Consider the following 24,693-nt stretch of genomic DNA (forward strand, 5'->3'; position numbering starts at 1 on the left):
CGAATGTATTTATTAAAAAATGACATAGCCTATATAAATTCATTTGTTCCTACTTCTAACATTCTTCTCACGATTTTTTTAATCGTAATCTTTTATTTTCTTTTACAGGACGAACAATATAAAATGTTAAACTTGGAGAAGTTGGACTGTAATAACGAGCCAAGTATAATAATGCTACTAGATTTTTTAATATTGGTTAGTACCTTTAGCAATAAAAAGGTCAAAGAGAAATTTATATTGAAGGACAGGTAACACATTCACAAAACATTGAATTACATGTTTTCTTGTACATGTGATGAAATTTCAGCAGTTTTCATACTAATCTTTCGTGTTTCACAGCTATTGAACTATTTCATTTTTTAAAAACAAACAAAATTTCGTTGGCATTTAATTTCGTCATATCATAATCTCGGTTAAATATTCGTCATAGATTTTATTTAGTTGGTTTATAATGCCAACGAAAATAAAGAAATATATATTTTAAATATGTATATATCGTATCTTAGTTCTCAATCAACTTTACTTATGTTATAATGGGAATCATAAGAATTTGTTAGGGATCAATTTTCGTGGGTACCTATCATCAACGAATTAACATCCTCCACAAATTGATAAATTGGTGTAGTAAAATCATATTTCCTTTTGTAAGTATAAGAATATACACGAAATTACCTTTCTACAAATCGGTAAAATTTAAGCAATCCCCGAAAATTGGTCTCCGCGAATTTTTAATGATTCCATAGTTCAGGAAAGCTTGTGAACTTTGTTGTTTTCATCTCAGTTAATTATCGGTGTATTATTTTGTTAATATCTTGTATATTCCTGTATGCTGTCTATGCTGTTGTTTATTGCCTAGTAGCATTCATACATTATCTTATCGACCGTTTATACATTTAAAATATTTCTGAACAACTCTCTTTTTAATGCAAAGGTCAAAATAGTATTTCAACAAAATGTTATGTGATGTTTTTGTTATAATTGTAAGATATTCTTTTATCGTTTATTTAATTATGCTTGAAATGATCTTAATTAGTTTTAAGGTAACAATTACGTCGGAATCTACAGATTTGTTGCACAATGAAAAATTACTTTATTGTCCATTACAAATACCTACAGTGATAGACATAACATACAAAATTTCTTTCTTTATACACAACACTATGAATAATAACATAATACATTTCAATTACTAATTGTCTATTGAACATTTCTAAAACTTTAAAATCATGTTGTTTTATTGTGTTTATATAGTCTTTGCAAGAAAAGTTGACTATGGAATTAATTTTACTACAATTTGTGATACGAATATCAGTGTAGATCGAACGTATTCCATTCAGATCTGGCTTCAACTTCGCATACGTCTGTGCAGTTTTTTTTTATATTTTTATACCTGTTCATATGTAGATAATATAACTTTTTAAAGTATATTTGTTTCGTATACACAAAATAAACATTACCAGTAATATTGATAAACAGCAGAAGGAAAGTGGCAAGAAAAATGTTTATTATTGAAATTACCAGAGTTTTCCGCTACACTTCATGATAATTCTTTATATCAGTTTACTTGAGTCACAAGATCTGAATGAATTCTTAAAACATTAAGTAAAGTTTGATTACAAACAAAGAAGTATTATATCTCTATATCTTCCTTATAACTCGACTTAAATCATTTAAAATTTGATATACATGTACATGTAGCAGTGGAAATGCCCAAATCATGCCCAAGTTTCTATGACAGATTTTAAAAAATGACAATTTTCTCCACATGGTAATTTTAAAGTATTGCCTTTTGCAAAGAACGTCGTGTCAACCTGGTCCTAATTTTGACTAACTTTGAAACCTCAATTCAACACAAACTTTTATTTTATTTAATTTTTTGATAATAAGAATAGTTTACAAAATAAATTAAACCATAAACAAAAAATAAACAAAAACACGTCAAATACATCAATATATGATATTCATTTCACACTGACATATATACTTGGTGAAATACTTGGTGTTGTCAATGCATGCAGCCATTACTTTGTAGTCAAAAACTACCCTTGAAGATATAATATTTGACAATTTAACAATTGATCCAATTTTTTTAACAAGAAATTAAATATACGAAGAAAAGACTGTATAAAGGCTTCGAAAAGTGTTATAAATCAGATGTAATAAAGGGGAGAATGCACTAGAAAAAAATATTTACCGTAAACTTGACAAAGAAAAGGATTATGTAGATATCAATTAAACTGAGCCTACCAAGAAAAGAATTCTTCAAATGTTTTATTATAAGAATAAGATTTGTTTTCAAGACTGAATGTAAGGGTATGTCCTTAAACTGATTTATCTCAAAAAAAGGTGACCAATACATCTTTGGTAAAATATTAATGGCGATGTTATTGGCAGGGTTGTCACATGTATCAATAGGTACACGAACAAATCATATATGGGCAATGTATCGCCATATACTGAGCATGTCTCTTTAGCTACACAATTTTTAATAACCGACACAAAATCTCCTCTTTCAACAAGTTGCTAAACGATAAAAAATGCAGAGTAACCAAATCTAGCGTATAATATATATTTAAAAGGTCAACTGCGCAAGAGCATGTGCAAATCTAGGATGGGTTATTTTAAAAATATATTCTCGCATGCCCTTTTAGATCCCGTCTACACTGCTATATCTTTGATCACAATATAAGCTATGGTCACTTTAAATGGGTAAAAGGCTGTCAGAAGAACACGTATTTTTACATTAACAACTGTGTGGTGTTGTGTGAAAGAATAAAATTCTTACAAACAACAAAATATGTCACATAGACAATCCTTTCATCTCTTATAGAAATGATTATCATAACAATAATTTAAAGTGCTTATAGCAATGTAAGGAGTAAGATTTTCAATAAACTTCACTCTGTACGGAAAGTATCCGGATGGGTTTTATGGACTAAAAAACAGGTCCTAAACAATATCCCACTAATTTTCCGTATCTTAACCATGATAACATATGTGTTAAAATTCTTTCATAGATTACATCGAGGTATAAATTGTCAGGATTTGTGTTCACATGGATCTTTTTAGTAAATAGAATATTTGCGTATACAGAAAAATGCATTTCAAATAGAGGCTTTTCCTCTATAGATATTAAAAACTTTTTGTATTATCACGTTGACAATTTCACTTGCATGAAAGAATGTCAGGAATATAGTTACTTACACGGAAAACTTTTTAAAACTGATTGTTCGCAATTTTTTTCTTTAAGAAAATGCATTGACACAGGTCAAATGCTTGAGAAATTGCAATGATCTTAACTTTATACAAAAAAGCAATTGCATATACAGACTAGACTGTATTTGTTTTATATGACGACATATTGTGTTATCAGAAATGTCCCTGTGACACTATATACTACGATCAAGGTAACAAAAATGTGATTATTATTGATGCCAGTTTACGTATTGATAGGTATTGTAAATTCCAAATGGCATTAAAATTCTCAAATTGAAATAACTGATGGCATATTACAATGCCCTTAATTCATTTTATAATTTAGGCAACTGACTGATCTTAGTTTAACATAGTAACGTAACAGTTAAAAATGTCTGTAATGATTAAGCTTTACATGTATAATACAGTATTCTTAAACAAAGATCAAAGAAAACTCATATTATAGTATATAACACTTTATGGAATACAAGAAAAGAAATTATTAGTCCATTTATACTATAACTATATGATGTAGGCGCAGAAATATATAATATAAAGTAATTTTGATTTACAAATTATTTTCGCCTAAAAAGGCGCCCCAGTCAAAGTTGATTAGACATATAAAACTCATATTGCGATATATTGTTAACAATATATTGTTAACACAGTCGTAATTTGTTTGTAAAACGTTTACTAATTTGATAATTGAGCATTTTAAGCTTCTTAATGATTTCTTCCTGTTGCTCTACTCTTAGAAGAATAATGGGTCCCTAAATGCCGGACTGCATGTGTGAAGAAGTAAACAGAAAGAAAGCAAGCAGCTAAAAGCTTATTCAACATAAAAAAAAAACGATTCCAACAAATTTTAGAAGAGCTTCAATGACGGTTCAGTATCGATGAAAACTATAGTAGGTCATATGTTTTAGCAAATACGAAAGATAAATGAATACCTTTGAAATTCATCGTTTAGCTTCGTCCAGTTGCACCCACATTAGTTTACAAAAGTTTTAGTCTTGGAGATAGGTTTCATTTATCGTAAGACATGTAGAGTGTTTGGACATTTAAAAGACACAAAAAGACACAATGTGTTTCAGTTTTCTTTGTAATAAGCATTAATTATCGGAAAACAAGTCTGAAAGAAGACTTGGCTCAAGGTACTGACAAATACATTTTTTCTGAAAATAAGTGTTATGACGATCATACTTGAAGTCCTGTAAACCAAACCAGTTAGCCAATAAAGTTTGCTTTCTGTAAATGAAGCCCAGAATAATGGAATCAGCTTTTATCTGCAAAGACATATTTGCATATACGTGGAGCATATCAATGTGTTGAAAATTAAAATCATTTTTCTTTTATTGAATCAGAAGTAAAGGGTAAACCTTACCTGTAATTGGTCTTCATCCTCAATTATCCGTTTTAGTGCAAAAATACAAAATTTCTGTTAAAAAAATCCAAACATTTTAATAATCATTAAAGTGTCTAAGATCAAATTAAAAAAAATTGTTTTACAAATAGTTGAAATTCAAATTTATTTCATAGTATTAATTACCTTACATGGATCTGTGTCATAGTTAAGGATGACAACCTAAATTTGAAAGAGGTACTTCACGTCATTATTCTATTTTTCATTCAAATGTGCGCAGCTATGTTAAGGCTGCCCGATTTTAAATTTTACAGTGATATGTAAAAAGTCACTTGTCTGTACTTCATAAGATATGACGTCATAGTTAACTTTGACGTCACGATCTGCATTCCTTTCGATCGTTCTTAGGGAATGTATCGTAACGTAATAAGTGATATTCATTGTGCATAACAAAACCGCTTCATTACTTTACATACACAATGTTGTAAATACTAGTGATACTAAATCCCCCTGCTACGTGTAATCTAATGAATGGTGATATGTATATGCATATAAACAAGAGGCCCATGGGCCACATCGCTTACCTGAACAGCAGTTCCTTGTAACATTCTATGTCGTAGCATATGCTTTTTCTATTTTAAACATTGAACCCCTTTCTGGGGCCCCAGTATTGGTCCGAGGTTTATGGTTGGCTTTAACAACATAAATAGTAACATAGGAATAACTAGAGCAGAGCTCGTGGCAAAGCCACGAGTAGGTCTTCCGTTGTTGCTGCGGGTTGAAAATATGTGTGATATGGTGTCAAACGATTATAATGACTAAACTTTCAGTTCTGCTTTTGTTATGAAAATGTGTTGTGATTGAAAGCCTGTATATAAGACGTGTTTTGAAAAAGAAAGGAAGATAATGTTTTCGGAAAACTATTTGTCGAACACAGTTTGTGTAATCGTTTCAAAAGTTCTTTAAAAAAATGAGATGTTTAATGGCGAGTTAAATTTTCAAAGGGTAGCAAGAATTGTTATAAACAGTATGTACTCATGATTCATATCAGGAATTGTATTTTTTTTTAACCGAACCCGCCTACAAAACACGTAACCTTTTCTATTGGATAACTTCTTTATTCAAATATTTCTAAGTTTTTGAAGACTATGTGCAAGTTGTTGAATTATTACGTGCTGACAAAATTTAGTAATTAGTAAAGATTGATGGCTTCCCTGAACTTTTATACAGGGAAATGTGTGTCGTCCGATATTATTCAATGATACGAGTAGACTTGGACATTCAAAATAATATATAATCAGCTAAAGAAAAAGATCAGCGGGAGAATTTATGCAAAAGCGAGCATCTAAATTTTACACCAGATGGTGCTGTTTCATAGAGACGCCGCTATGTAATTAAATAACCTTATTAACAGAAATGAATATAACTTCTCTCGACAATGTAATAATATGCAAAATCGTTATTTTTATGTCCGTGGGTTGACTAAATAAATTGAAAAAAAAACTTCAATTGCGCTTGCGTAAATTGGAATTCTGGGAAGGAATTAGACAGTCCGTGTTAGAGAAATTCGAAGAAGTTATGAAACTGGTCAGTTTCTAGATCAAACTGCGCATTGATGTATTAAAGGACTATCATGGGTATCGTCTGTACCCACGGTCCGGAATCTGTATGTGCAGTCATACATTGTATGTACATCGATACACCTTTACCTCCCCACCTACAGACATACAAATTAGGGTGCAACCTTCATATACACATGCATAGTATTATAGTGCTGGAAACTATTTATCTTGTATTTTAATATATTGGGTATTCATTGTTCAGCTAAAATTAGTATTCCACTGGCTGTAGCTAACCTTGTAAGTAAATTAAGTTGCATTACAACCTCATAATACACAACTTCAATTAAAAGTTTTTTTTTTTAAATCAATTTTCATACAATTAGCAATAAATAAAATCACCAATAACGCACATCTATCTCACTTAAGTGTAACTCTGAGAAGCGCATATATATCTGGGAGGCAGATATGTCGCTATATTATAGTCTGCAAGTCAAGTGAATTATCATGGTCTTTAAAAGAAATAAAAAATCTGTCGACACTTGCAGTACTTTGATGATTTCTATTGCGATTGACTGCATTGCATAATGTAGTCGTATTTCCCAAGAACAAAATGTCCTTCGACTTCAAACTTTTGATTATAATACATTATGAATTATTATGTTCATAACTATAGAAGTTTAGCGTGTTTAACAGGTTAATTTATTAGCCACATTCTCAGGTTACGATTTCACATCTTCAATGTGAAGATGATTGACTTCGAATAATAGACTTATTGTTTATAAAAGCACCCTTCCAACTGTTACTCAATTACATATGTTCTGAGAAGCGACACAAGATCTTCGGTCGCACGTGGCGATTGAATTAACACAGACTGACCAAATTAACAAACGTGTGGGAAAATGAAACACGTTGAGGAGAAAATGTTACACATAAGAAAAAGTGACCAAAAATGATTTTCGACAGTTTCGGGGATCTTTTCGCCAATTTAAAAAAAATCCAGCGCGAGCACTTGTCAGCGGGGCGGGATGAGGGGGGACGCAGCAATGAGTTCGCTTCCACACTGAAACGAGCAACCATGTAGAAAAGACTACAGAGTGATTAATATGTGACCGATAGAACCTAATCTTAAGTTGTTTAAAACTCATGTGAATATTCTTTAAAATAATCATCAAATGCCTCAATTCGGGACAATTCAGGACATTATTTTATCGTGCTAGCACCTACCGCAAACATGTAACTTTGATTATAATTTGATTTGATTTTTAAACTACCTTGTACGCTATCGTATAATTAAATCAATGATTAATCAACTGTACAAGTAAAATAAATTTATCTTTTCATCTTAAACCTATATAATAGTTGAAAACACAATAAAATATAGTTCTGTCCGTGCAAAATATGAAACATGAACGCGTGATAAGGTACATATAGAAGAACACGAGCCGACCGCGGATCACTTGTGCACTCGCGCTGGATCTCCTCGGCCATGTGCGAGGGATGATCATCATTTAATAGTTGTGTGTGGGGGGGGGGGGTTAAATTTTTTTTAGATATACAAACCAACCATTAATTTATGTCTGACGATGTTTCCGATTTGGAGTAATATCGGTCATTAATATTCACTTACACTCAAATTTTTAATTAAATAAATACAAGATGGACAAACTTTTATAACATAAATTTAAAACAGTTCTTGTATTTACGGCTATATAAACTCAAACACGTTCATATTCATCTAAGTGTGCGTTGCGGTGTGCGAAACTTGTGTATTAGATAACCGCTTACCGCTAGGTAGTGCAGCCGTGGCTGATCTCCTCGGCCGTGGACGAAGGATAGATTACGTAAAGGTACAACGCACAGACACGCACAGCTCAGAACCCAGGAAGATTTGAAAAGTTTGCAGTATAATGACCATATTCTAACAAATAGAAGTTCTTTATTTTAAACTTGAAACCCACAATTGATCTATGTCTGATATTGCTTTAGATTGAGAATGACAAAGCTTTTATTAATTAACTGAACGATTTCTGAAATGACACCTAATCGTTTAGTCCATAAGCTTTTATGTGTAATTTAACTAAAACAATTCTTGAGTTTGCGGCTAAATAAACTCATATTTGAGAGATGCAACTCTCGTGTATTAAATAACCGCTGACCGCTAGCTAGGTAGCCCAGCCGCGGGTACTGGTCAACACGTATTACTTTTTACCCTCATATTATGCAATACCCGAACACAAAAACAGTTTTATGAGATCAATAAAGTCACAAACAACATTTTTGCAGCGACGCCCATATCGAAAAATTTACCGTTTTAGAGTTATGAGGCAAAGACTTTTAAGGGATCTAGACCCCTCATTTTAGGGGCTAGCCCCATTTTTATGGTATCAAAGGAAAGCTCTTAATATTCTGCACAACCTTTGTTCTATATGTGACTAGAAAAAAATTACAACTAAAAAGTTATTGAGCAAAGATATAAGCAAAATTTAACATTTTTTGAAACATAAATTTTGATCTTATTTTTTAAGAAGTAAACGTGGGTTAATCAAACATGTAAAACTAGGAGGACAACGTTCAAGATGTCTACATTAAAGTAAATTAAAACTACTTGCTACGGATCAACTCGGAGCCTTTGCAGGTACACGAGACCCACTAAAAAAATATTCAAAGGGGAATAACTCAAAACCGGAAGTAACGATTACACAATCTTTTGTTCTATAGTAAGCTATTGTCATTTCCAATAAACCCTGAAAATTTGAATAAAATCTAATGACAAACAAGCGAGATATTACAGTTAAAAGAAACGTCTAGAAGAAAAAGAAGAACTAGAGCAAAGCTCGTTGCAAAGCAACGAGTGGGTCTCCCGTTAATGTCGGATGTAAAGCTGGAAGTTCCTGTAAGAAGCAGAGCTCTTAAACCAATAACAAGAGTGACTAAAATAAAAAGATGAAAATAATCGAATCATTCCTGGTACGACTTAACAAAATTCGAATGATTTTAAGTTCGAATTCACAAAAACCTTTCTGATTTCAAGAACGACTTAACAAAAAAATCCGATGTGTTCAAGTACGACTTAACAATTATTTTTGGTACGAGTTAATTTTATTTTGAACATTAAGCTATTTTCTAAACCAAGGACGCGGAATCAAAATTTCCTGAAAAATCAACTTTTAAACCCCGATATCGTCCGATTTTAAAACGGCTTTCCGTGTTAGATTCAGCTTAATAACCTTTACAAAACACATATCTCCTTTTCAAGATAATACTGATCAAAGTTTTTGACTTCTGGCCCCTTGAAACCCCTAATTATGTAACATACGACTTTAGTATAGTCCTGAATAGATGAACAGCTGTACAATGAACATTTTTGCTTCTATAATTAATAACACATTATTTTTCAGTAAAGAGTTATAAAATAAAGACTTTAGAGCGCTCTTGGCCCCTAATTTGAGGGGCCATTCCCTTTTTCTTAATATTGAATAAAAGATCTTATAAATATAAACATATTTTGTTTAATAAGTTTTCAGAAATTGTTGACCGATTTGGAGATATCTGAACAACAGTGTTTTAGGGGCCGACCCTTAAACTCCTTACTGGGGCCATAAACCATAAATTGTAAGGTACAATGTTCTAAAGAACATTATTTTAAGCAACTTTTGTTCAACACTGCTTTTCAAAATATTCTTCCTTTTTCAAGATATATAAGATCAAAGTTTTGGTCTTCTGGCCCCTTGAAACCCCTAATTACGTAACAAATTTTTAAAATAAGGTATTGTGTAGATAAACTGCTGTACAATGAACATTTTTGCTTCTATAATTAATGACAAATTATTGCTCAATAAAGAGTTATCATTAAAAGACTTTAGAGCCCTCCTGGCCCCTAATTAAAGGGGCCAGCCCCTTTTTAATTAAACAAAACAAAAGCTCGTGTAAATCTTAACAACTTTTGCATTACATATTTTAACAAATTATCTACAGGTTAAAAGATATTTCGCAAAACGTGTTAAAATTTTGCCAAAAATTTTGGTGCCAATTTTTGACCTCGGGCGAGCTTTGGCGCCGTGCGCATTTTTCACAATGTTAAATACAGAGGATCATATACAGACATCCATCTACATATCCTTGAAAGTTTCACGTTTCTATACCCTTTAGTTTCGGAGGAGTTACGTGGACAAAATGGTCCTTACAAATTCACAAAATCTTCAAAATCTCAAACCGGAAGTGACGTCATCAGGTTAAAATTTTATAATCGCAAGCACGTTCTATGTTCTATCAGTCCTGTAAATTTGGTGAAAATCGACCAAATAGTTTTTGAGTTATAGCTCTCGAAAAATGTCAGAGGAAAAATATAGAATAATAATAAAAAGAAACCGTAGAATAACAAGAGGGTCTTCCGTTGGAAACGGAAGACCCTAAAAATAATAATGAAGAATTTCCAACAGAATCAGTACAAGGTCTTCCGTTGGAAACGGAAGACCTTAAAAATGTGTAGCACTGCGGCGGGACCGCACGTACACAGCCTGAAAAACTGAACGTAGAAGAGTTCCACTTTAAGAGGTATACCTCTCAGACTGTACAGAACATCAAGAAAGATAACTCTTGGTTCCACTACATTAGAGTTTACACAATTTGAGGATCCTTGCATAGTAATCTCACAAACTGTAGCATTATAGTTCTCGAGAAAAAAAAATTAAAATATTGCAGCTAAAATTTTCAATATATCTTTCTATGTTAAACTTTGAACCCCAGCTTGGGGTCTCAGTATTAGTCCAGTGCCAAAGCTTTATTTATTTGGAATCTACATAAATATTTAAGGATGCTTGCATAGTAATCTCACAAGCTGAAGCATTATAGTTCCCTAGAAAAAGATTTTTAAACATTTTCCCTCTATATTTCTATGCTTAACTTTGAACACCTCTTTGGTCCCCAGTATTAGATCGAGGGTCACGGCTTTTATAATTTCGAATCTACACTATTTGAGGATGCTTACGTAGTTATCTGACAAATTGAAGAATTGTAGTTCTCGAGAAGAAGATTTTTAAAAAAAATCCATATACACTTCTACCTTTAACTTTTAACCCATCTTGGGTCCCAAGTATTAGTCGAGGGGTCACTATTTTAAAACTATCGAACCTACATTATCCAAAGTTGTATGCATGATAGTAATCTCACAAATTGAAGCATTGTAGTTCTCGAGAAGAAGACTATTTAGCATGTTACCTTTATATTTCTATAATAAACTTTGAGCCCCTCTTGGGGCCCCAGTATCACTATTTTACCAATTAAGAATCTACATAAGCCAGGGATGCATGCATAATAATTCCACAAACTATAACATTGAAGTTCTTGAGAAGAAAATTTTTAAGCGTTTCCTTTATATTTTTTAAAAATGTTTATATTTTGAACCCCTCTTGGTGCCCCATTATTTGTCCGGGAGTCACATTTTTTACAAATTGAATCTACATTATTATAGGATGTACAGGTATGCATAGTATTATCCGAAACGGTTGCATTATAGTTCTTGAGAAGAATATTTTAAAACATTTTCCTATATATATGTTAAAACTTAAACCCCTCCTGGGGCCCAACTGTTTGTCCGGGGGTCACGATTTTTACAATTTAGAATCTTCACTATATATACAATCTTTTGTGTAAATATTGGCATTTTTGGTGCAGTAGTTCTTGAGAAGAAATTTTTTAACCATTTTCCTTTGCAGTTCTTTGTTAAACCTTGAACCCCGCCTGGGGCTCCAGTTTTGGTCCGAGGGTCACGATTTCTACAATTTAGAATCTTCACTATACATATCAAAGGCCGGAACGCCCAAAAGGCCTCGAGCTGACATTTTCTTTAATATAGGTATCATTAATTTAAATTTATGTACCAATAGTCGTATATCAAATATTTTGTGTAACTAAATTCGTACATATTATAGTATTTATTGCCAAGCAGACACAAATACACATAAAACATGGGTTCATCAACAAGAGTTCACAATAGCCCTCGCATGCACCGGGACACATCCGTCCTCGACCAGGGAGCGCGTGAGATAGAGATCCCTGCACGCTGCCTGAGTTAGGTCGTACGTACAATAAGTCCAAAAATATCACAATATGCAACTATATTTTTATTTGCAATTTTAACATCACCATGTGATTGTATACTCAGTATATTTCCTTATAAAATACGTAGTGATACATTTGTAATACAATGAATCATAACTCATCATGGTTAGAAAAAAAAATCGAAAAAATTTCAAAGTTCAAAAATAAATTATCTTCTTTCTGCTTTAACACTCTTTGAACACATTTTACGGGTTGATCATTTGTATACGAGGGAAAAACATTAACAGTGTTTCCCTAATTATAATAAAACATACTTTTATATATTCAATTCCCGTGTAAAACAAGATTATCTTTGGGGTGGTTGTTTACAAATACGTCCACACCATGCGTTGATCTGCTGTATCTATAATGCTCAAACAAACTAGCTGCAATATGCAACAAAATCACAAGATAAATTTATCGCTTACATTTATTTTGGAGACCGTGCCCGATAACAAATAAATTTACATATTAATTTTTATTTTTATCGAGCACGGTATCCAAATAAAATGTAAGCGATAAACTAAAATAACATTTAGTGAATTTTTACACCTTATCGTATTCATCCGTCATTTCTTGATTAAACAACCTTATATTCTTATGCAATGAGTTGTCAATAATCAGGGAGACACAGTTGGGTATTTTAGTGCACAATTTAGTTGAATATATGGAACAAAAGTCATGTAAACATTTTTCTATGTATTTCTATGTTAAACTTTGAACCCCGCCTGGGGCCCCAGTTTTGGCCTGAGGGTCATGAGTTTTACAATTTAGAATCTTCACTATATATACAAGTTTGTGTGTTGATTTTGGCATTTCTGGTGCAGTGGTTATTGAGAAGAAGATTTTTTAAAAACATGTTTCCTATGTATTACTATGTTAAACTTTGAGCCCCGCCTGGGGCCCCAGTTTTGGTCCGAGGGTCACGATTTTCACAATTTAAAATTTTTCACAATATATACAAGCTTTTATGTAAAAATTGGCCTTTCTGGTGCAGTGGTTCTTAAGAAGAAGATTTTTAAAGACATACACCCTATATTCACTGTTTCGCAATGATCTCCCTTTTGAAAAGGGCCGTGCCTTTTATTTTAACAATTTATAATTCCCTTTCCATAAGGATGCTTTGTACTAAATTTTGTTAAATTTGGCCCAGTGGTTTTTGTGAAGAAGTCGAAAATGTGAAAAGTTTACAGACGGACGAACGGACGACGGACAACGGGTGATCAGAAAAGCTCACTTGAACCTTCGGTTCAGGTGAGCTAAAAACAGTTTGGCGCAAGTGAAAGATAAAAACAATCTTAATATATTTTACGTGAAATCGGGAGAGAAAATAAATACCAATGTGAATCTTGCTGGGGGAAACCTACCGATTGACCCGATTTTGTGTAAATCGAGCCTAAAAGGTAAAAATGTGCCTAATTTCGATGGCGGTGCGACATGTTTTGGCAATATTGCAAATAAACGAAATATTTACATGAACCCCCAGCAAGAACTGCAAAATACATTACCTATTGAAGGATTTTACATAAAAATATTTTTTATTTAATGTCATTATTCGCTTGCGCCGATGCGATTTTTATAGATTATTTACCGCTTTAGAATACACCCGTCACGTGCTTAAGAAAAATATATGACGTAACAAAAATACATCAAATTTAGTGTTGGATGTCACTGTTAATTTGTGTAATAAAAGTTTAAAGAAACTCGCTCGGTTAAAGTTATAATTTTTCGATAATTAGAATAGTATCATTTTTCTATATATATTTGGCTTCGGACAGCCTTAACATAGCCGCGTGATTTTTGGAAATACATAGTATTGGAATTTTTTTTAAAACGGCAATGCATGGCACAAATAAAGAGAACAAGAAAGAAATTTATGTATTATTGATGTTAACCTAATCAGATATATTACAGTCAAAACAATAGATAGGAAAGAAACATATATACATACCTCTTCAGTTGATCTTATAAGGGGAAGAACCTTCAATGTTTTGTAGTTCTCACGTAGATATTTCCATGTTATATTACTGAGAAGAGTTTCTCTCTGGATCAAATAAAACAAGAATAATTATGACTTATTAGTTATATGACAATAAAAATATCTAATGGATAAAAACCTTTGTGGTTTTGTATGTGAAGTGTAGAGCCTTATATGTCGATTCAAAAGCAAAATTTTCAGAACCAAAAAAGAAAAAAGGAGAGAGTTTAACATTAAAGTATTACATGTATAGTCATGCTTATGGAATAAAGAAGGGAGTTTGAAATATACATATAACTCGGATTATCCCCGACATTGGGTGGATAAGGTTTGGTTTCGTTAAAGATGTATACAACATTTCTCAAATATCGAATGTCCTATGTCTGTGTTAATATCTAACGATTTAACAAATTAAAATATACAAAATATACAAAATAGTAGTTTCTTTACTTTTTATACCTAATATGATAATGCTCAGATTGGGATATTTTAAGATCAAGTTTGGAGATAATGAGCAGTGTTCATTATTTACTGTATTTACTGTATTCGCCCCTGCAGAGATTGTACATCAAAAAAATATATATATAACTGAAAACAGCTTAAAAGTATGCAAAGTTGTATTCCTTTTTTTATTGAGAGATAATTTTTTTGTGTTTTCTCTTTTTATTTTCTTACACAAAGATTGTTTTATATCTTTTAAGGAGAAATGACCTACCGCTGGTACCTTTAAGTAGGAACAACAGCATACAAGGATAGATACTGCGACAATGGGAACAATTACAAGTGTAGAGCAAACACCTGCTAGTGTCTCTTCTTTTATGTCTCCGACGATGACAAGAAAAACTAGAAGCGGCAGCACTGATAGAGCAGGTGCCCCCAACACGAAAAAACACCACACACGAACCCAGAAACCTTCATTGTACATATAGTAATTTGTTGTAAACTTGCTCGAGTTCAACTCCTCTACTATTTCACAGCATAGTTCATCAATCTAAAAAACATTATATGTACATACTATTTAAACAATTTCAGCAACTATATGGTTATCATGCACAATGTATCTTTATCAATCTACTAGTGTTTTGTGTATTGTATAATTGAAAGCTTGCGTTTAGATTTGATACAGTAATGAATCTTTTTACTGGAAGGTTGATACCCCTAGGCCTCTAGTTCTTCAACTAACTGAACTTTCTGGCGCCTGTGGTCGAATCGATTTGACGACACATACCCCCAACCTAAATGATTTTCGCCTACAAATATCAGCATTCCAGGTTCTTTCCACTGACAGTAGTTATCATGTTACTACATCAAATGTAATTGAACGGATAGTGTAAGGATAAAAATAATAAAGTGCATCGTTTAATCAGATGATTCATGTCTTACAAACTCGATATGATACGACTGTTCGAATTAAGTTATTGTTATACTCAAATTTAATTACGTCTTTTCGAAACACCCTTATATTCGGAATATGAATCTCAGTTTGATATGACACACCGCTGGAATTAGTTGTTTTATTTCGTGTGCCTTTTCGAAATTTGTGTTTTCGTATGATTTGTACTAGAATATTTGTTCATATAAGCAAATGTATTGAACCTACTTGTCGAGATCGAGCTTCATCCTTCACTCTTTTGCGTTTAGTCATATCTTCAGAAAACTGAGTTACAGGAATGCACCAAACAGTCTTCTCTATTCTTCGGATAACTCGTAAAGGCATACCATTTGACATGTCTCACATACAAGCAAAGAAAAAGTTTTAATCCAAAACCCCCGAAGTTGTCCTTATTGTTAGATAAAAATTAGTTTCTTTCCATTTTTGGTGTAATTCTATGTAATTGTCTTAAAAGAAATGTATTATAAATTTCTTCAATGTAATCATGTAGTCTTGTTACACAGATTTCTACCTAGAAAGGCATCCCATCTAAAATCACCCCCCCCCTTCCAAAAAAAATCACTTATCACTCAAAATCAATCGTAGATCTTTGGAGACATTTTTAAGAAACTAATTTTAATGAAAAAGTCATAATGAAATTTTATTTACACTGTTGGGTATAAGTGAAGGCTATGAAAACACTTACCTTGAAATGAGATTACGTTGGGAAGAATGCAGCTTTCGTTTGCTGAAAAAAACTATACTTCAGAAATCATGCATTTAATTTGAGATATTTTGTTTTCGTTGCTTATTTCAGCAATAGTATGCTCTTTGAGAGATAATTGATAGTTTTTATTCACATCAATATAGAGAATTTAAACTATGTGTACATATCTGAGGTCAAAATACGAATAGATCCCTTTTCAATATAAATGCATAATTATTGACCTACACTGAGTAAATATTTGTATATTTACTACAACATGATTAACTAAAGAAAAGAGTTGAGAACATTTCTAGAAAGATTTTTATAGGTTTGTCTAACAATGTATGGTTAAATTGCATTGTTATTCCATATACGATATCTTTCAAAAATCAATTAAATACAAGCAACATGTTTATCAAGGTATAGTAATGAAATTTCTTAACTATTAACGCGTTACAATTCCTTGCATAAACACAATATGAGAGACAATGCATCGGTTGGAATAACGTACCTCCGAAAAGGCAAGCCTTGTAAATTTTACATGCTTCATCTGTCCCATCTAATGTTCCATCGACATAATTAATTGTCTGCAACTCTCGAGGCATTTCAATCGGCTCCAGTAAAACAGGAATCAAGCTGTTCTCGCACTGTTTGTGTGACGCCATGATTCCGTATAAAGTTTCCATTTTGCACAGGTGACTTTCTTTAAATTTCTGAGACACGAGATAAACTATCTTCATGCTCTTCTCGATGCCATCCAAAATGTTTTCCGTTACATGAACTCCAGGTTTGAAGTCTCTTAAGTGATAGAAACACTTTAGCTGATATTTGTTTTCCAGTTCCTGTAACAAAGAAAATGCAATTTCCTCATCTTCTTGACAAAACGACAAAAATAAATGATAAGTTTTTCCGTATGGTAGAGGAATCGGTGACAGGTCCATGATCAGTTACTCCTGTAACTATGAGCTACTATAAATAGCACTTACTTTCGATATCACCTTCTTGGAATAGATCATGATGTTTGGAAATTCCCCAGGTCATGTTATTTTCTCTTTCGTTGACGAGTAAAAAAATCATTAAAAAACTAAAATGTTTCCCAACAACATGATCGTCGTGGGTTTGTTTGTTGGAGTGTTCAGATGTTTCATGGTAAGATATTCATATGATTATATGTATGCGGCAATTTGAATTATCTAAATTTCTGAATTAATAGTCCAATCCACACTTTGCAAAAGTTGTTCCCCTTTGCGGGGTCAACCCAAAGGTCAAAAGGGAAAAAACAACTTTTCCCTTCTTTATGCAACCAAATATTTGGGTGCCCTGTGAAGAAATCTCTCAGAATTTAATTTATTCCTTCAATGTGTGAGTTGCCCCAACTTGGGGCAATCCCAATTCACAGCGGAAACGGATTTCTAATGTCAAATGACGAAGTTACAACCCTCTAAACTACAAAGGCTACAGTGAGAAATATATGGGTTTTTTACCCAAAGATGGCGGCCAAGCGACATATTTTTTGTAAAGTGTGGAATGGTCTATGTTATACTTCTGCCATCTTTGCTTATACATTAAATTAACCAGACATAGCAACCATAGGTTGATGTTTTTATACAACTAAGTTATGACACATGATAATCTGTGTTGCACAATTAGTCTACAAAAATATAAGATATAAGCTGTAATAACAAAGGTAAAATTATTCCAATTATATCTTTATTTAGATCATCTTAACAGCGTTTAAGAATTTGATTCAGTGACTCAAATGACTCTACACGATATTTTATGGACCATTATTCTAAAAATGTCGGAAATATTAAAATATGCCTTAAATTACCGACAGACGAAACGCAGTAGGATTTGACAACATGGTTATTTTTGTGCTAGGTTCAATAATAATCATATTATTTTTTATGTTGATACCAATTATGTTTTTTATACTTAAAAATCTAAACTATACTATTACAAAGGCTGCGGATTTGACACGATGCGTTTTTCCGAAGGGATTGATGAATGGCCATTGTGTGGATTGTCCAGTGGATACACTTTATGAGTATGTACCGTCTTATTCTGACCAAATCGTTGGAACTGGATTTTGGAAGAAAACCATTACTAAAGACGAAAGTTATCACAGATGTGTTAAAGATTGTCCGCCAAAATATCCATATATTAGTTCCAATAGAAAATGTGCATGGGGCTGTTCGGGTAATAATGTGCAGAGAGGTAATAAAAAATACTGTAGAGATGAAAATACAAACAATGGCTACTGCAATGTCAATGATTGCCCTGTGCAAGAATATAAGTGTTACTTTTTACAATGTTTTACTGAATGTCCTGCATTCACCGTCATTTATAATAACAGCTGTGTCATTGAATGTTTTGATGATAAACCGTTCATTGTTAACGGCGAGTGTGTGGAACAGTGTCCAGAAGGATAAGTTTTAGACAATGGTGTCTGTCAAATGACTTGTTCAAGCGGTCGGTATCTTTTTAACAAAACATGTGTTGATAAATGTCCCTGGAATAAAGAATACGTCAATGATGGCATTTGTGTATCAGAATGTCCACTTCCAAAGCTGTATCAAATTAAGATATGTGTAAATAACTGTTCAGAAAGTTTTGCTCTCGACGGAAGGAAATGCATGACAAAATGTCCCTCCGGTCATTTTAAGCATCGACAAAAATGTGTAAAAACCTGCCCGGAAAGTACATTGGAGGAAAATCAAAATTGTGTAAAAAACTGTTCTAGTGGATTTTTTCAAGTTGATAATCAATGTGTTTCAACATGCCCGCATGATTATTACGTCAAAGAATCGAGTAAAACGTGTGTCAAAATGTGCGATGGTGTTAAATTCTCTAAAAACAATAATGTGTTTTGTTTGAACGAGTGCCCTGAGAAAACAGTTGAAGTCAATTCGACATGTGTAAGTTATTGTCCAAAACGTCAACCGTTTTTACATGGGAAGTCATGTTTCTCAAGATGTCCGGATTTGTTTCGATTTGTAGAAAAGAAATTAGGACTGGACAATTCATTGACATATATTTGCGTAGAAAAATGTACAAAATATTCAGCTTCAATCAGTAACTTATGTGTTGATGCCTGTTCTTTAGGTGAAGTTTTGTATGAAGAGATTTGTCAAGAGCATTGTCCATATTCAGACCCTTATAAAGTACATCTTCCTGCAAACTCCTTAGAAGACGAACTCAGTATAAGCATGTTTTTAAACTTCACAAGTCCAATAAATGCGTTTGTAGTTTGTGCTAAGGAATGTCCATCAAACTTTGTCATGGATAATGGTGAGTGTTATGTCAACTGTCCTAGTGCCAAAAGAAATATGATTTTCAACTCAAGCTGTCTCCAACATTGCCCTGAAATGTATCCGCTCATCATCATAGAAGACAATAAAAATGTGTGTATGAACCATTGTGTTGCGTTGCGTTTTCAACAGACATGCATAGATCAATGTCCGAGCTCACATTCCGCCATACATGAAGGAGAATGCATACGGTGCACAGAACTTGGGATGTATGAGCAAAACCACAAATGTGTAAATGAGTGCGACTTTGTTCGGTTTGAGAACAGTTGCTACAACAAATGTCCTCAAAATGCAACATATATATACAATAAAACGTGTGTTAAAGCATGTCCTTCGAATGCTAGTACTATAGATGAACAATATCGCGAAGGATACAACCATCTTGTTTGCACGGACAAGTGTTCTTCAGATAAATTCATTTCTGGAAACAACTGTGTAACTAGCTGTCCAGCCAGCAAGCGTCTACCATTCAATGGTACATGTATGGCGTGCCACGAAGTCGGAAAATATGACGACGGATCAAATTGTGTTGACGAATGTCCAGACCTCCATCATGCGTTTCGTTGTATATCTAATTACTGTCCTAATGACTTAGCAATATTCAACAAAACATGCGTTGCGGATTGCCCTGTGACAGCACCTATTAAAATTGGTATTGGTTGGAGTTCCCAGTCTCCATATAAGTGTATTGAAAGTTGCGAAAAAGGGAGATTTCTTTATAAAAATAGATGTGTATATAGTTGTGAAAATCCTCATCAATTCATTTTCAACAATTCATGTGTTGAAAAATGTCCTCAGGATGCTCAATTAATTTCAAAACATAGAAATTACGATGATGTAAAACTGTATTGTGTATCACAATGCAAGGAAACGGAATTTTTATTTAATTTTACGTGCGTAGAAAAATGCCCGGATGGGTACTACAGTAACAGACAGCGATGCATGCAAGGTTGCCCTACTAACAATCCCTATAAATACGATAAACGTTGTGTGCAGAGCTGTCAATCTCTTCGTGTTGGCATGAATTGCTACGATCATTGCCCTCACCGAACCTATCAATATAATAAAACATGTGTACAGAATTGTCCTTTGATTAAACCATTCAAGTACAACGACAAATGTGTGGATGTCTGCCCATTTTTCTTGATAAAGAAAACCTGTTTTGAGCATTGCCCAAGTGGGTTAATGGGATATAATAGAAAGTGTCTTCTACAATGTCCAGACAAAGCTAAATATAGATACAAATGGAGGTGTTTCAAACAATGCCCAAACAATACCATATTTATTTCAATGACTTCTACATGCTCTGATTCATGTCCACATGGAAAGCTAAAGTATCAGCAGAATTGCTACGATCAGTGTCCAATGCAAGCGCCGTATAATTTCAAAGGAGAATGTGTTGAATCTTGTGACGGCTATTTGTACGGTTTGGATTGTTATAAACAATGTCCACCAAGGCTGTTTGTTTATAAAGAAAAGTGCATTCCTAAATGTCCAGAAAAGGCTTCTTTTGTACTTAGTAGAAATTGTGTTATTTTCTGTCCGTTTGTCCACGACGCTCACCATACCTGTATGAATAAATGCCCCGAAAACACATATCCTGATGGAAAACGCTGTAAGAATGGTTGTCCACCATCTCTTCCGTTTACGGACTCTATTTACGAATCAAAATGCATTGAAAAATGCAGGAATTACGAACTTGCTACGGAAAGCAACAGGTGCATTTCAAGCTCAGACTGTTCCAGCTTCATATACTACTCATGGTGTTTTCAAAAATGCCCATCAAACATTTACTTACTTCGTTCGGGAGATAAAAAATATTGCAAATCACTGATACCAGTTTATATCATGATTGGTATCTTATCTTTCTTTGTGATTACAGCCATATCCTTTGGGGTTAGAGTTTTCTACCATTGCAACAAACTTCGACGGGTAAGTTTTTTAATTATTAGAAGTTAAAACTCATTTTTAGAACTCACTTTATGTTCATACTTAATGTTTAGAACAATTCATTACACTTTTCTATACGAAAGTTAAGACATATACACGTCTTCTTTACATGGCACGCCAAATTCACAAAAATAAGCTGATCATAGTTTCGCAGTCGATAAACTAGGTTAAAGGGGCATGGTCACGATTTTGGTCAAATTCTATTTTTTTGTTTTAATTATTTACAATGCTTTAGAAATGCATTTCCGATGACAAAATGAAATTCGAGAGTCAGTAGTGAAGATATATGCAAGATACAGGGCTCGCAATTCATGTAAACAAGGCTCGTGCCCTGTTTTTGTTTACATTAGTTTAATATACCGGTAAAGTTCTTATTCAAGCTGATTTTCCCATCTTCTAATTCCTTTTAAGCATAAATAAACAGATCTTAACGTTTACCACATGCATTTTTGGTCTCAAACTGGAGTGTTCACTTCACTTCAAAATGTAAACAAAAGCTTTGTTTACATAGCAAAGAATTGCAAGCTCTGTAACTCGCTTATAACTCAACGAATGACACTTAAATTTCGGTTGCATATTAAAAATGCCTTACTGATGCATTGTAAACATTAAAATCGGGAAAATAATTTTTGACCAAAATCGTGACCATGCCCCTTTAAACAGAAAACTACAGTTAACGACGATAATCTGTATTTCTTATCTGTAAACCAGAGTTCAGGGGATCATCTGTTTCGGTGGTGTTAAACTATAATTAACACTGAAAACAACCATTTGCGATTGCAAAATACATAATTCATCTGATAAATATAGTATCACGATTGGATGTGAAACTATGATTAACAACTCTTAACCATAGTTAACGAATGCAAATTATAGTTTACAGATGTGAATCTATATTTATCAGCAAAGTCTTTCGTTAGCGTTATTTGCAGAAAGATAAACTTCTGATCATAATTCGTTAACTATAGTTTGCAATCGTTTAATATGGTTTTGCTGATGAAAACTATAGTAACCGAATCGTTAATTTTAGTTTACGAGTAGTTAACTATAGTTTACGGTTCGTAACTATAATTAACAATAAAATATTGCTAACGATAGTTTAGCCTCCAAAAACTATAGTTAACAGTCGATAAACCTAGTTAACCATCTGTGAAACTTATTTGCACTCCTTTAATCTATATTTCACATCTCTCAACCATAGTTAACGCGATCATCTCTGTCTCAGGAAGTGTAAAACTATAATTAAGACTGAAAACAACTATAGATAACGAATGTAAAATATAGTTTACAGATGTGAATCTATATTCATCGACAAAATATATTGTTTACGTTATTTGCAGACAGATAAACTTAGATTATTCATTCGTAAACTAGTTTACAACTGTTAAATTTAGTTTTACAGATGAGAACTATAGTTATGAATCGTTAACTATAGTTTGAGGTTACTAGAGTTACCAGTCGATAAACCTAATTTATCAAATGTGAAACTTTGTTTAGCTCATTTTTGTGTATTTGGCGGGCCATATATTTAAGGAATGTCTTTCTACCACACGTTAAGTACGAACAAGCGTATGGCAATCGATATGAGACCTCATTTTCTAAAGTTATAAATGTGACCAGCGGTATCTTCTCTTTCTAACTACCTGGCAATCAAGGCAAGCCACAAAACACATGCACACTTCACAGTCTTTGACAGTGTTTGAGTTAGATGCATATGATAGGATCAATGCTAGCAATACACATAGTTTATAAATATACATCTTTTTTTTTATAATGATAATAATTCATCAATAACTGTCTACTAATATCATTTTTGATGTTTAACACAGTAGTGAGGTATTGAGCCCAAGCTTCGACAAGGGCGGATTTGAAAATTTAATATTAAAATTACTGTATACAAGGAAGCATTCGTCGTTCCACGTTTTATTTTCGCCCCTTTAGCACTAGTTTTCAACGGGCAAATTCAAGACTTACCAAATTTAAAACATTTTTTTTACTGTAACAATTTTAAAGAGAGTCTATCACATAACTGTGTCTGAGCAATTTGTGTGTGTGTGTGTGTGTGTGTGTGTGTGTGTGTGTGTGTGTGTATATATATATATATATATATATATATATATATATATATATATATATATATATATATATATATATATATATATATATATATATATATATATTAACACGCGTTAGTTTGGTTTTCTTATCTGTATTCAAATTTTTAATCGAGCAATTGTTGACAATTATATAAATATAACAAATAAGGAAACATTCTTTGAATTTTATGAGATGATAATTTCCGTCAGGGCGTGATCAAATCTATCATAAAACCCTTTCAGGCTTTACTGACAGAATTAAATCACTCCCCGATCAAAATTATCACCTCAATATTCCCAAAGAATGATTCCTTATTCCTAAAATATAATATGCATAAGAGAGAGAGAGAGAGAGAGAGAGAGAGAGAGAGAGAGAGAGAGAGAGAGAGAGAGAGAGAGAGCTATTCATTCAATATTACTTATTGGCTTCTTGTTTTTTAAAGGGCGTAATTAAGAACAGGATCCAGCCTGGGGATAATGGCGACCCTACCGAGGAGGTAAATTTACTACAAATGGAAGAAACGTGTTCGTAACGTCAGCAATACGTGTGTTTCTAGTGCCGGGGAGAGAGGCATGCAGTACACGAATCAAAACAGTGACAGAATGTACTGCAACATTTATTTGAACATGTATGCATTCCATCAAAGTATCATAATATACCGAAATGATTCACATAGGCCTATTTTTTCACTTTATGCTTTTTGCACAAACCATTGTTTTAGGCTCGAGAATCAAGGAATTAGAATGTACCAGTATTGTAAATAAATATGCTTCGTTAATAGCAGCCGTTCTATCTGTGATTGTGGATTTCTTGTTTTGATAGAATGTTTTTTAAGAAAATGATATTAGGAGATTTTATTCATTTTATCTACTATTTACCAATACATTGAATGCTCCCTTAGAGATCCGTGTACATGTATTAGCTCTAAACTTTACTTCAACTTTTATAAAAGAAATAATGTACTAAACAATTCCAATATGTGTGTTCAAAATTTCAAATAATGCATACACATGTATATATATTTGTTACAATTGTATGACTTGTCCTTATTATTATAGGC

The 24,693-nt window shown here is 32.9% G+C and overlaps 2 protein-coding genes across 5 annotated transcripts; one reads left to right on the forward strand and one right to left on the reverse strand.

The window, feature by feature from the left end:
* Nucleotides 1-2,099: 2,099 nt before the first annotated feature.
* On the reverse strand, nucleotides 2,100-17,271 carry LOC105328572 (uncharacterized). 3 transcript variants are annotated; one of them, XM_034452238.2, is made up of 8 exons: nucleotides 16,787-17,271; nucleotides 16,276-16,317; nucleotides 15,798-15,928; nucleotides 14,922-15,188; nucleotides 14,171-14,263; nucleotides 4,745-4,780; nucleotides 4,580-4,633; nucleotides 2,100-4,481 (listed from the first exon to the last, which is right to left on the reverse strand). In XM_034452238.2, exons 1-8 carry the CDS (start codon nucleotides 17,214-17,216, stop codon nucleotides 4,308-4,310), a joined length of 1,227 nt encoding a protein of 408 aa, XP_034308129.2. In that variant the 5' UTR covers nucleotides 17,217-17,271; the 3' UTR covers nucleotides 2,100-4,307. The 3 variants fall into 3 exon arrangements, with proteins under 3 accessions (XP_034308129.2, XP_034308128.2, XP_034308130.2); XM_034452237.2 differs by having other exon boundaries at nucleotides 14,913-15,188; XM_034452239.2 differs by lacking the exon at nucleotides 14,922-15,188.
* LOC105328548 (proprotein convertase subtilisin/kexin type 5) lies at nucleotides 17,261-24,571 on the forward strand. Of its 2 annotated transcripts, none has more exons than XM_034452174.2 (3): nucleotides 17,261-17,424; nucleotides 18,240-21,518; nucleotides 24,076-24,571. In XM_034452174.2, the coding sequence occupies exons 2-3, from the start codon at nucleotides 18,732-18,734 to the stop codon at nucleotides 24,163-24,165; spliced, it is 2,877 nt and encodes a 958-aa protein (XP_034308065.2). In that variant the 5' UTR covers nucleotides 17,261-17,424; nucleotides 18,240-18,731; the 3' UTR covers nucleotides 24,166-24,571. The 2 variants fall into 2 exon arrangements, with proteins under 2 accessions (XP_034308065.2, XP_065939130.1); XM_066083058.1 differs by having other exon boundaries at nucleotides 18,273-21,518.
* The last annotated feature ends 122 nt before the right edge of the window (nucleotides 24,572-24,693 follow it).

Source organism: Magallana gigas, chromosome 4 (genome assembly GCF_963853765.1).
Source record: "Magallana gigas chromosome 4, xbMagGiga1.1, whole genome shotgun sequence".
Taxonomy (NCBI): Eukaryota; Metazoa; Mollusca; class Bivalvia; order Ostreida; family Ostreidae; genus Magallana; species Magallana gigas.